This window comes from Procambarus clarkii, chromosome 81 (assembly GCF_040958095.1).
Source record: "Procambarus clarkii isolate CNS0578487 chromosome 81, FALCON_Pclarkii_2.0, whole genome shotgun sequence".
Taxonomy (NCBI): Eukaryota; Metazoa; Arthropoda; class Malacostraca; order Decapoda; family Cambaridae; genus Procambarus; species Procambarus clarkii.
In genome coordinates this window covers 25,244,698-25,258,389 of record NC_091230.1, presented here as the reverse complement: position 1 = coordinate 25,258,389, position 13,692 = coordinate 25,244,698, and the positions used below count along the sequence as shown (strand labels likewise).

At 50.6% G+C, this 13,692-nt stretch overlaps 1 protein-coding gene across 1 annotated transcript in view; it reads right to left on the bottom strand.

Moving 5' to 3' along the window:
* Positions 1–2,750: 2,750 nt before the first annotated feature.
* The window catches only part of LOC123751376 (mucin-4-like), a 52,934-nt gene continuing 41,992 nt past the window's right edge, over positions 2,751–13,692 (bottom strand). Inside the window, exon 6 of the mRNA XM_069315580.1 lies at positions 2,751–3,408. Within this exon, the coding sequence (XP_069171681.1) occupies positions 2,751–3,408 (658 nt within the window). The remainder of the gene's footprint in view (positions 3,409–13,692) is intronic.

Here is a 13,692-nt window from a genome sequence, read left to right as displayed (position 1 = left end):
GTTGAAATCTCCCATACTTAGTAGTCTGGATCCGTTCCTGCTAGCGACAGAAGCTGCTCTTTCTCTTATATTAATGGTAGCCATGTTGTTTCTATCATATTCCTGTCTGGGTCTTCACAGAGTATTCCTGTCTTCAATCTTCACAACCCTCAATAACCATCTCTTCAAAACTCCAGCCTTTTCTTACCAGCAGAGCTACACCACCTCCTCCTCTTCCTTCTCTCTCTTTCCTCACTCCACAACAGTCCTGTGGGAACACTGCATTTGTTATGGTTTGCACGCGCGTGCTCACATACAATAAACACATACATAACACCAGTGACCAATCAGCGAGAGGTTATCACCTGACACCATACAAGGCGGTACTCAGTGGACCCACAGGTGCCGGCACTCACAACACCAGCTGCTCCAGGTGGCACCACTGCACTACCAGAATGATGGTTATCTTGGGATGATTTCGGGGCTTTAGTGTCCCCGCGGCCCGGTCCTCAACCAGGCCTCCACCCCCAGGAACCAGCCCGTGACAGCTGACTAACACCCAGGTACCTATTTTACTGGTAGGTAACAGGTATAATGGGGGTAATAATTCTACACATAATATCCTGAAAGCTTATGGGATGATTCTTGGTTGACTTCGTGTGTCTCAGTCCACCATCTTGTCTTAGACAGTACTGATGGTAACTATGTGGACCAACGTACATATATTGACGTAATGACACTTAGAAAGGAGTATTTGTTACTATTAAATTTGGACAAACCGGTAAAGGCTTTGTATTTTTGTTGGTAATAAAATATAATTTAACTTAATAATCAGGGGCCTGACAGCTGAGTGGAGAGCGCTTAGGATTCGTAGTCCTGAGGATCCAGATTCATTCCCTGGTGGAGGCGGAAACAAGTGGGTAAAATTTCTTTCACCCTGATGCCCCCCTGTTACCTAGCAGTAAATAGGTACCTGGGGGTTAGACAGCTGCTACGGGCTGCTTCCTGGGGATGTGTAACAAAAAGGAGGTCTGGTCGAGGACCGGGACGCTAAGTCCTGATATCATCTCAGGATAACCTCAAGATAGGCCTAATATAATACATAACTATGCTATACTAGGCCTGGGAATATTTAACTTTGGTTTTCAGCTTGATATTTTCTGGACTGTATGAAGTGAACAGTACCAAATTCGACTATTTTACTCCATTACGTCAATATATGTACAATGGTCCACAAAGTTACAAAACGTACTATCTCAACAGGAGCATAGCTTGCTCTAACTTACTCGGTGGGGAACTTAGATGCCATGGTCCAACCCGTCCTCGACTCAAGTCCATTCCATCCAGTGGTCGACCCCACAGACGCATTCAAAAATGTTAACATGCTGTTCATTCAAAACGGGAATTTTCTCCAATATATTAATATCATAATATATTAGCATATTGTGTACATAGAAGCATAGGATAGGTTAGGTTAGGCTAGGTTCTGTTTGGCGATTATTTGTAGTACGTGGGTGAAGCATTTACTAACCCGTCCTCGACTTAAGTCCATTCCATCCAGTGGTCGACCCCACAGACGCATTCATAAATTTTAACATGCTGTTCATTCAGAACAAGAATTTTCTCAAATATAAATTAATATTATAATACAGTATATTAGCATATTGTGCATACATAGGCATAGGTTAGGTTAGGTGTTTAGGTTCGGTTGGCGATTATTTGCATTTGTAGTACGTGGGTGAAGCATTTACAGCGTTGTGGTTCGAACAAAATTCGTCAGTGAAGCACTTGTTCCGGAAGTGTTCGAACGTCATCAGTTGTGAGTCGTGTGTAAACCGTTCTTCATTCATAAACAGTTGGGGGGAGGGGGGGTTGGCGGGTGGATGGAATCACTTTTGGGTCTTTGTTTGGAGGACGGGCTGGTTGGTCACTACTTACTCGGTGGTGCGACATCGACATCAAGCGTTAGTAGACGACGTCAAGCGTTAGTAGACGACGTCAAGCGTTAGTAGACGACGTCAAGCGTTAGTAGACTACGTCAAGCGTTAGTAGACGACCTCAACCGTTAGTAGACGACCTCAAGCGTTATTAGACGACCTCAAGCGTTAGTAGACGACCTCAAGCGTTAGTAGACGACCTCAAGCGTTAGTAGACGACCTCAAGCGTTAGTAGACGACCTCAAGCGTTAGTAGACGACCTCAAGCGTTAGTAGACGACCTCAAAAGGACAAATGTGTAGAAAACGTGAAACAGGAGTTCATCTTACGTCCCATTATTATCGATTAACACTGCCTGGCTCTCTCTTGAGAATTTATGAGAGTAGAGAGGAGAGTGGGTGAGTGAGAGGGAAGGGTGGGTGAGAGGGGAGTGGGTGAGTGAGAGAGGAGGATGGGTGAGTGAGAGGGAAGGGTGGGTGAGAGGGAAGAGGGAAGGGTGGATGAGAGGGGAGGGTGAGTGAGAGGGGAGGGTGAGTGAGAGGGGAGGGTGGGTGGGTGAGTGAGAGGGGAGGGTGGGTGAGTGAGAGGGAAAGGTGGGTGAGAGGGAAGAGGGAAGGGTGGATGAGAGGGGAGGGTGAGTGAGAGGGGAGGGTGGGTGGGTGAGATGGAACAGTAAAGGGATTGTAATGTCGAACCCATGACAACAGGAGTACTGGTCAGGATGTACAAAATCCAAGTTTCTAACCAAACCAGAAACTCACAACCCCCAAGCCTAACCTACCCCCAACGTTACGCATAGAAAACGGGGATAGTTCTGCGTCGCTGCTCTTCATAGTTATTTCTCCAAGGACGAGCTTGAAGTCAAGTCAAGTGGTCGGAGAAGAACTTGAGTCAAACCCTCCAGAGGAGACTTCACTTGTTTTTTTCTGTCCACCGAGTGGGATTGACAGGAGTTTGGCGCGGCGTCACCACATGAGCGGCGGTGTGACGGATGACGTGTGACGGATGACGGGTGACGGATGACGTGTGATGGATGACGTGTGACGGATGACGTGTGATGGATGACGTGTGACGGATGACGGGTGACGGATGACGTGTGATGGATGACGTGTGATGGATGACGTGTGACGGATGACGTGTGATGGATGACGCGTGACGGATGACGTGTGACGGATGACGTGTGATGGATGACGTGTGACGGATGACGTGTGACGGATGACGTGTGATGGATGACGTGTGACGGATGACGTGTGACGGATGACGTGTGATGGATGACGTGTGACGGATGACGTGTGACGGATGACGTGTGACGGATGACGTGTGACGGATGACGTGTGATGGATGACGTGTGACGGATGACGTGTGATGGATGACGTGTGACGTGTGATGGATGACGTGTGACGGATGACGTGTGATGGATGACGGATGACGTGTGACGGATGACGTGTGACGGATGACGCGTGACGGATGACGCGTGACGGATGAGGTCTCTCCTTGAAGGGGCACACTAGACACTTGTCACCAGGCTAGAGGTAAGGACCTAGTGATGGATGCGGTGGGTGATTGTTCTGAACAGGTTGTAAACGCTCCCCCCTGTGACCTTATACACCCCCTCTCATCCAGGAAAGATGCACAGGTTTCGCTAGTCGACACAGTGATGAATCCTGAGCCTGTACATCAGTGGATTGACGATTGAGAGGGGGAAGAGGAGGGGAACCAGGAGCTGAAGCTTGACGTGTTGGCCAACCGAGGGGAGCCGGTGGCTGAGCGGACAGAACACTGGACTTGTGATCCTGTGGTCCTGGGTTCGATCCCAGGCGCCGGCGAGAAACAATGGGCAGAGTTTCTTTCACCCTATGCCCCTGTTACCTAGCAGTAAAATAGGTACCTGGGTGTTAGTCAGCTGTCACGGGCTGCTTCCTTGGGGTGGAGGCCTGGTCGAGGACCGGGCCGCGGGGACACTAAAGCCCCGAAATCATCTCAAGATAACCTCAAGATTGGCAGCAGCGCGGAGAGAATAAGATTATGCGTCAGAGAGAGTAACGAGAGCCAGAAAAGAGTCAATAGGGGGCGGTAAAGAGAGTAAGTGAAGGAAATATGAATAGTGGTTGAGGAAAAAGAGGGATATAAGAGGAGGTCTTAATGCCAGCCAGGCAGGTCCTCATATTTTTTTCCCGCCAGGACGATCGTCGACAAGAGGGCCGACTCTCTCTCTCTCTCTCTCTCTCTCTCTCTCTCTCTCTCTCTCTCTCTCTCTCTCTCTCTCTCTCTCTCTCTCTCTCTCTCTCTCTCTCTCTCTCTCTCTCATATCTCTCTCTCTCTCTCTCTCTCTCTCTCTCTCTCTCTCTCTCTCTCTCTCTCTCTCTCTCTCTCTCTCTCTCTCTCTCTCTCTCTCATATCTCTCTCTCTCTCTCTCTCTCTCTCTCTCTCTCTCTCTCTCTCTCTCTCTCTCTCTCTCTCTCTCTCTCTCTCTCTCTCTCTCTCTCTCTCTCTCTCTCATATCTCTCTCTCTCTCTCTCTCTCTCTCTCTCTCTCTCTCTCTCTCTCTCTCTCTCTCTCTCGCTCGCTCGCTCGCTCGCTCGCTCTCTCTCTCTCTCTCTCTCTCTCTCTCTCTCTCTCTCTCTCTCTCTCTCTCTCTCTCTCTCTCTCTCTCTCTCTCTCTCTCTCTCTCTCTCTCTCTCTCTCTCTCTTCCCAGGACGAACAGAGACGTAATGAGACCTTGTTGATATAATTTTTCTTCCAGGATGTATACAACACGCGTCCCCACCTCAGGGGCTCTCCAGGTCAAACAACCGCGCCATGAGACCCATTTATTTTTTCCCCCAGGATGAATGACGAGTTTCCCGACGATCTGTTTTCCCCAGGATGAATAACGAGACGAGTTTCCCGACGATTTATTTTCCCCAGGATGAATAACGAGACGAGTCTCCCGACGATCTATTTTCCCCAGGATGAACGACGAGACGAGTTTCCTAACGATCTATTTTCCCCAGGAAGGACACGGGGATGTGACGAAGGGGTGGTGGAGGTACTATAGTAACTTGGCTCATTCTTTACCTGAGTTGACCCGAGGACGAGGGGCAGGAAGCCGGCGGCTTGTCGAAGGTCCCACCACACCCCCCACCCCACCCCCCTCCTCTCTCTCTCTCTCCCATTGGCCTTGATATCTTTTTTCCTGCTGTACTGCTTCAACTTTAGTCTGGTTGATCAGTCCAGCAACCAGGAGGCCTGGTCGAGGACCGGGCCGCGGGGACGCTAAGCCCCGAGGTCATCTCCAGGTAACCTCAAGGTCAGGCCCTTAACCACCTGTAGTGGCCTTAACGACCCTCCAGACGAAGGAGCCGCCACGGCCTGACGCAGCAGGCTTCCTGTCCCGTCATTAGCAAGTCGTCCTCCAACTGCCTCCGCCCACCTTGGCTGTATGGACAACTCCCCCGTGTTAATTGTCTAATTGGCAGCAAGCGTAGTTAAGGATAGTTGAGGGCTAAGTGGGACAGGTGTAGTGTATACGGGGAGAAGGGGGGGGGGGTGGAGTGATGGAATGGGAATGGGGGGGAGCATGGAAAGAGGAGAATAGGTTGAAGAGTTTGATGGGAAGGAGAGAGAGAGAGAGAGAGTAAGAGAGAGAGAGAGTAAGAGAGAGAGAGAGAGTAAGAGAGAGAGAGAGAGAGAGTAAGAGAGAGAGAGAGAGTAAGAGAGAGAGAGAGAGTAAGAGAGAGAGAGAGAGAGAGAGAGAGTAAGAGAGAGAGAGAGAGAGAGAGAGAGAGAGAGAGAGAGAGAGAGAGAGAGAGAGAGAGAGAGAGAGAGAGAGAGAGAGAGAGAGAGAGTAAGAGAGAGAGAGAGAGAGAGAGTAAGAGAGAGTAAGAGAGAGAGAGAGAGAGAGAGAGAGAGAGAGAGAGAGAGAGAGAGAGAGAGAGAGAGAGAGTAAGAGAGAGAGAGAGAGAGAGAGAGAGAGAGAGAGAGAGAGAGAGAGAGAGAGAGAGAGAGAGAGAGAGAGAGAGAGAGAGAGAGAGTAAGAGAGAGAGAGAGAGAGAGAGAGAGAGAGAGAGAGAGAGAGAGAGAGAGAGAGAGAGAGAGAGAGAGAGAGAGAGAGAGAGAGAGAGAGAGAGAGAGAGAGAGAGAGAGAGAGAGAGAGAGAGAGAGAGAGAGAGAGAGAGAGTTAGAGAGAGTAAACAAGAAAGAGACGACACAAGACGAGGGAGACAAGAGTGAAGTAGTCTGGGAGAGGAGAGAAAGGAGTAAGAGTGAAAGTCGAGAGCAAGAGAAAGTGGGGACTGAAAGGGGGTGAAAGAGAAGGGGGAGGAAGGAAGAAAAGGGGGAGAATATGGGTGTAAAAAATAAGGGGGGAAAATAAGGAGGAAGCTACAGAAATTTGGGTATGAGAGAGAGGCAAAAATTTAGGAGGGGGAAGCAGGAATAGAGAGAGGGAGGAAGGGGAACTGAGAGACAAAGGAAGGAGCAGGGAAAAAACGAAGGAACCGTAAACGAGGGAACTGGGAGGGAGAGAGAGAAGAGAGACGGAGACAGTGTATTCACCTAGTTGTGCTTGCGGGGGTTGAGCTCTGCTCTTTCGGCCCGCCTCTCAACTGTCAATAAATCAACTGTTACTAACTACTATTTTTTTTCCACACACACTCACACACCAGGAAGCAGCTCCGTAACAGCTGTCTAACTCCCAGGTACCTATTTACTGCTAGGTCACAGGGTGAAAGAAACTTTGCCCATTTGTTTCTGCTTGGTCCGGGAATCGAATCCGCGCCACAGAATTACGAGTCCTGCGCGCTGTTCGCCCGGCTACCGGATCTGTGTGAGTAATTACCTAAGTGTAGTTACAGGATGAGAGCTACGCTCGTTGTGTCTCGTCTTCCCAGCACTCTTTGTCATATAACGCTTTGAAACTACTGACTTTGAAACTTTGAAAGTGGGTGTGTGTGTGTATTTACTATTTGTATCTGCAGAATCGAGCTATTAGCTCTTGGACCCCGCCTTTCTAACCAATCTATTTTCCTCTATTCTATCTACATATATTTCTCCTAACACACACATTCCCAGAAAGCAGCCCGTTCTCGCAAGCTTTTTAAACGTCAAGAAACTGGCGTACTAAAGTGCCCTTATCCTAACCTGCCAGAGGAAACCAAGAACAGAAAACGGGCTCCAGCAACACTGCTTGTGTTCCCTAAAGAACACCACTTGTGTTCTCTAATGAATAACACTTAACGTTTTCTCTGAAGAACACCTACACCTCACCACCCTGGTGTCATCATTCCATCAGATGCATCTTATCTACTCTCCCCTCCCCCCCTCACTCCCTCCCTCCTCCCTCCCCCCCCCCCCCCCCCAGGCGTGCGATAGATAAAGAGAACACTGTTTGAATTAATTCCCTTTTTCCCAGGGCAAATTGAATAGGAGTGAGGGGGGGGGGTGGAGATTACAATTCTACCTCACTTATAGAGCCTCGTATATACAGAGCGGCACCTCTATTTCCCCCCCCCCTCCCCCCTGCTGATTAAACTTCGCTAGAGCTTTGCAAACTTTAATTTTTTTTTATTTTTTATTATATTTTATTAAGTTATTTGTCATATTTTCTTGGTTGTCTTTTGTTTTTTAGTCGAGTATATTTTAAGTTAATTTGTTTATTTTTCTGTGGATTGTAAAATTTGGGGGATGATGGCCATGGTCCACAATGGGCAGAGTTTCTTTCACCCTGATGTACCTGTTCACCTAGCAGTAAAATAGGTACCTGGGTGTTAGTCAGCTGTCACGGGCTGCTTCCTGGGAGGGTGGAGGCCTGGTCGAGGACCGGGCCGCGGGGACACTAAAAAGCCCCCGAAATCATCTCAAGATAACCTCAAGATAACCACACACACAGTGGCAGGACTAACGTTCTCTCACATATAACCAAAGAGTGCCATTAAGTGCCACTCAGAATGGTGTTTAGAATCAAGATAACAAAAAGTAATCTTTTGTCTTCCGGTTATTAAAAATGTTTAATTGGGCTTAACCTCTTAAGTTTCTCAGTCTTGTGTACAAAGTCTTAAGTTAACTTAGGCGGGGAAGCCAGCCAGTCACTCGGCTCCTGGCGACATTGTCATGGGGTCAGACAATTAGGGTCTCGTGGGGCAGTGGGCTTCGTTCTTGACTCGCAATGCGAGGATTCCCGGTTCGTCTCCCGGAAAAAAAAACAATAAATATCCTGAGCACCAGCAGGAGGAGGCGAGGCTCACAATATCCTGAGCACCAGCAGGAGGAGGCGAGGCTCACAATATCCTGAGCACCAGCAGGAGGGGGCGAGGCTCACAATATCCTGAGCACCAGCAGGAGGGGGCGAGGCTCACAATATCCTGAGCACCAACAGGAGGGGGCGAGGCTCACCAATATCCTGAGCACCAGCAGGAGGGGGCGAGGCTCACCAATATCCTGAGCACCAGCAGGAGGGGGCGAGGCTCACAATATCCTGAGCACCAGCAGGAGGGGGCGAGGCTCACCAATATCCTGAGCACCAGCAGGAGGGGGCGAGGCTCACAATATCCTGAGCACCAGCAGGAGGGGGCGAGGCTCACCAATATCCTGAGCACCAGCAGGAGGGGGCGAGGCTCACAATATCCTGAGCACCAGCAGGAGGGGGCGAGGCTCACCAATATCCTGAGCACCAGCAGGAGGGGGCGAGGCTCACAATATCCTGAGCACCAGCAGGAGGGGGCGAGGCTCACCAATATCCTGAGCACCAGCAGGAGGGGGCGAGGCTCACCAATATCCTGAGCACCAGCAGGAGGGAGCGAGGCTCACCAATATCCTCAGCACCAGCAGGAGGGGGCGAGGCTCACAATATCCTGAGCACCAGCAGGAGGGGGCGAGGCTCACCAATATCCTGAGCACCAGCAGGAGGGGGCGAGGCTCACAATATCCTGAGCACCAGCAGGAGGGGGCGAGGCTCACCAATATCCTGAGCACCAGCAGGAGGGGGCGAGGCTCACAATATCCTGAGCACCAGCAGGAGGGTGCGAGGCTCACAATATCCTGAGCACCAGCAGGAGGGGGGTCTGATGTGGTCTAGACATTGGGGAAGACAAGGAAGCCAAACAGTTTGATAATGGTATTGATGGATGGTTTTCAAACCATCTATGGGTTGAAAACTACTTGATGGACTACCTGATTGTTCTGGGCATCAGCACAAGACCTGTGCTGATGAGCCAGAGATGTGATATCATCTATAACACCCCAGAGATGTGATATCATTTATAATACCCGAGATGTGATATCTATAATACCCCAGAGATGTGATGTCATCTATCATCTATAATACCCCAGAAATGTGATGGGTAACACTATCTATAATGCCCCAGAGATGTGCTAAGTAAGATCATCCCTGACGCCCCAGCGGGTGAAAGGTAATCTCACATAACAGCAAAATGAAACATTAAAAACCATCAAAATACAAATATAGTTTGATTACCACCAATTCCCGCGCCGCCGACGAACACCTCTGGCGCACTCGCTGATATACTGCGCACGGCCACCCTCTTCTACGCCAGGCGGAGGGAGCAAAGAGCGACATGCGCACAGATACGCTCCCTGGCGTTCAGCATTACTACACTCTACTACGCAACAGCAAAATCCCCCATAGTCTCCCAAAACGCTAAATCCCTCCCACGATATCAGCAAAAACAAAAAAAAATGAAGAAATCCTAGCAGCCACAACCCAAAGGGAAAAGTTCCACCGGCCAGCAAAATGTGAGTAATCCTCTAAGCGGGGGAAAGGGAAGGGGAAGGGGAGGGATGGGGGCTCCCATCCCACCTAGAGTGAGAGGTGAGTCAAGGGTTTCATCAAATTATTCATGACTCTGGAAGCTGCGAAAACGCTCTATCCTGCATCACTAAGCGGGCTCCGGGCCACTCTCGCTCTTCACAGTACTGCTGGGGGATTGTCTGTAGGGGTATTGACACGTTAAGGCATCAGTAGGCGCTCTGAGCCCCTGGTGAAGTAGTGAGCGCGTGCACACAGCTCTGGTGAAGTAGTGAGCGCGTGCACAGAGCTCTGGTGAAGTAGTGAGCGCGTGCACAGAGCTCAGGAGAAGTAGTGAGCGCGTGCACAGAGCTCAGAAGTAGTGAGCGCGTGCACAGAGCTCAGGAGAAGTAGTGAGCGCTCACACACAGCTCAGGAGAAGTAGTGAGCGCTCACACACAGCTCAGGAGAAGTAGTGAGCGCTCACACACAGCTCAGGAGAAGTAGTGAGCGCTCACACACAGCTCAGGAGAAGTAGTGAGCGCTCACACACAGCTCAGAAGTAGTGAGCGCTCACACACAGCTCAGAAGTAGTGAGCGCTTACACAGCTCAGGAGAAGTAGTGAGCGCTCACACACAGCTCAGGAGAAGTAGTGAGCGCTCACACACAGCTCAGGAGAAGTAGTGAGCGCTCAAACACAGCTCAGGAGAAGTAGTGAGCGCTCACACACAGAGCTCAGGAGAAGTAGTGAGCGCTCACACACAGCTCAGGAGAAGTAGTGAGCGCTCACACACAGCTCAGGAGAAGTAGTGAGCGCTCACACACAGCTCAGGAGAAGTAGTGAGCGCTTACACAGCTCAGGAGAAGTAGTGAGCGCTCACACACAGCTACGAGAAGTAGTGAGCGCTCACACACAGCTCAGGAGAAGTAGTGAGCGCTCACACACAGCTCAGGAGAAGTAGTGAGCGCGTGCACAGAGCTCAGGAGAAGTAGTGAGCGCTCACACACAGCTAGGAATATTTATACTTCACTATAGTACACTGCCAGTTTTAAAGCTGTATTTTTAATAACACACCGGACGCGGCTGTCAGTTTATCCGGCCAGTGTGTGAGGCCGGTGTAGGTAGCCGGCCACCACTATATCTGGCCACTACCCAGTATATCAGTGGCCGCTATCAACCCGGATATAAAATTACGGGCTCACCATAGCCCGTGCTACATGGACACTCCGTCCTGAATAGCTAAGTCTTTAACAACAACAACCCGGATATTATATATGATATCTGTTGCGATGTTTACTTGTGTTGTATATAGATACCTGGCGGTCGGTTAATTCTCACCCGCGAAACTCTGCTCGATCCCGCAGGTCCCACCTGCGGATTTCGTCGACATGGCGTAGTGGTAAGACACTCGCCTGGCGTTACGCGAGCGCTTTCTCCCGGGTTCGTATCCTGGCCGGGGAGGATTTACGGGGCGTCAATCCTTAACTGTAGCCTCTGTTTACCCAACGGTAAAATGAGCACCTGGTGGTTAAACAGTTTGGCGGGTCGTGTTCCGAGGAATATTAGGATTAAGGCCCTGCCCGAAACACGACCGGTGGGAGCCGGTCGGCCGAGCGGACAGCACGCTGGACTTGTGATCCTGTGGTCCTGGGTTTGATCCCAGGCGCCGGTGAGAAACAATGGGCAGAGTTTTTTTCACCCTATGCCCCTGTTACCTAGCAGTAAAATAGGTACCTGGGTGTTAGTTAGCTGTCACGGGCTGCTTCCTGGGGGTGGAGGCCTGGTCGAGGACCGGGTCGCGGGGACACTTAAAAAGCCCCGAAATCATCTCAAGATAACCTCAAGATAACACTATGCGAGCTGGTGGCTGTACAAGAATGTTAGAACTCTTTTATATATATAAAAATACTAATCCATGCTTAGTACTCTAATTCGACGAGGATCTGAGATAATAATTATACAGGAACAGAAACAAGTGAAAGTATTAATATCTATTTATAACTAGATATAGATATAATACAACTAGATAACGAGTGGCTAGTGGCTAGTTTATAACTAGATAAGAGATATAATACATTTAAACATAATAATGATTCTTTCAGAGTGCAAAATAAGTGAGTTAGTTTATATTTATTTGTACTATTTCACTCTCGCAGAAAATAACCAGGAATTAATAAGTATCAACTGATAAACGGGGCTCAGGGCACTTCCTTGTGATGTCAGGGACTGAGGTATACCTGGTTGATACCTGGTTGATACCTGGTTGATACCTGGTTGATACCTGGTTGATACCTGGTTGATGGGGTTCTGGGAGTTCTACTCTCCAAGCCCGGCCCGAGGCCAGGCTTGACTTGTGAGAGTTTGGTCCACCAGGCTTGGAGCGGCTCGCAGGCCCACATATACCTGGTTGATGGGGTTCTGGGAGTTCTACTCTCCAAGCCCGGCCCGAGGCCAGGCTTGACTTGTGAGAGTTTGGTCCACTGGGCTGTTGCTTGGAGCGGCCCGCAGGCCCACATATACCTGGTTGATGGGGTTCTAGGAGTTCTACTCTCCAAGCCCGGCCCGAGGCCAGGCTTGACTTGTGAGAGTTTGGTCCACTGGGCTGTTGCTTGGAGCGGCCCGCAGGCCCACATATACCTGGTCGATGGGGTTCTGGGAGTTGTTCTACTCCCCAAGCCCGGCCCGAGGCCATGCTTGACTTGTGAGAGTTTGGTCCACCAGGCTGTTGCTTGGAGCGGCCCGCAGGCCCACATATACCTGGTCGATGGGGTTCTGGGAGTTGTTCTACTCCCCAAGCCCGGCCCGAGGCCAGGCTTGACTAGTGAGAGTTTGGTCCACCAGGCTTGGAGCGGCCCGCAGGCCCACATATACCTGGTTGATGGGGTTCTGGGAGTTGTTCTACTCCCCAAGCCCGGCCCGAGGCCAGGCTTGACTAGTGAGAGTTTGGTCCACCAGGCTTGGGGCGGCTCGCAGGCCCACATACCCACCACAGCCCGGTTGGTCCGGCACTCCTTGGAGGAATATGATCCACAAGTACAGAAGAATCTGCACCAATTCCCCTTCCCAGTCCCAAGCCTCAGTTGATACCCCTCCCTCCCCCTCCCCCCCCCCCCTGGTGCCAAACACCAGTCAAACTGAAATTGTTTACTCAGCACAATTCTCTCAGTGAGTGGCCCCATTGGCCGAGCCACTCCTGGACAGAGCCACTCGTAAACTGTTTCAAACACTCTAGGTCTCCCTATAATGGTTTAGCGAGTCCCCGTCAGCTCTTAGATTTTGCCCCGAGGGGCGAGTTTATTGGGCAGCGGCACTCATCTTGTGAGTGGACACACCGCCATAGTGACAGTATTGGGCAGCGGCACTCATCTTGTGAGTGGACACACCGCCATAGTGACAGTATTGGGCAGCGCCACTCATCTTGTGAGTGGACACACCGCCATAGTGACAGTATTGGGCAGCGGCACTCATCTTGTGAGTGGACACACCGCCATAGTGACAGTACTGGGCAGCGGAACTCATCTTGTGAGTGGACACACCGCCATAGTGACAGTATTGGGCAGCGGCACTCACCTTGTGAGTGGACACACCGCCATAGTGACAGTATTGGGCAGCGCCACTCATCTTGTGAGTGGACACACCGCCATAGTGACAGTATTGGGCAGCGGCACTCATCTTGTGAGTGGACACACCGCCATAGTGACAGTACTGGGCAGCGGAACTCATCTTGTGAGTGGACACACCGCCATAGTGACAGTATTGGGCAGCGGCACTCACCTTGTGAGTGGACACACCGCCATAGTGACAGTATTGGGCAGCGCCACTCATCTTGTGAGTGGACACACCGCCATAGTGACAGTATTGGGCAGCGGCACTCATCTTGTGAGTGGACACACCGCCATAGTGACAGTATTGGGCAGCGCCACTCATCTTGTGAGTGGACACACCGCCATAGTGACAGTATTGGGCAGCGCCACTCATCTTGTGAGTGGACACACCGCCATAGTGACAGTATTGGGCAGCGGCACTCATCCTGTGAGTGGACACACCGCCA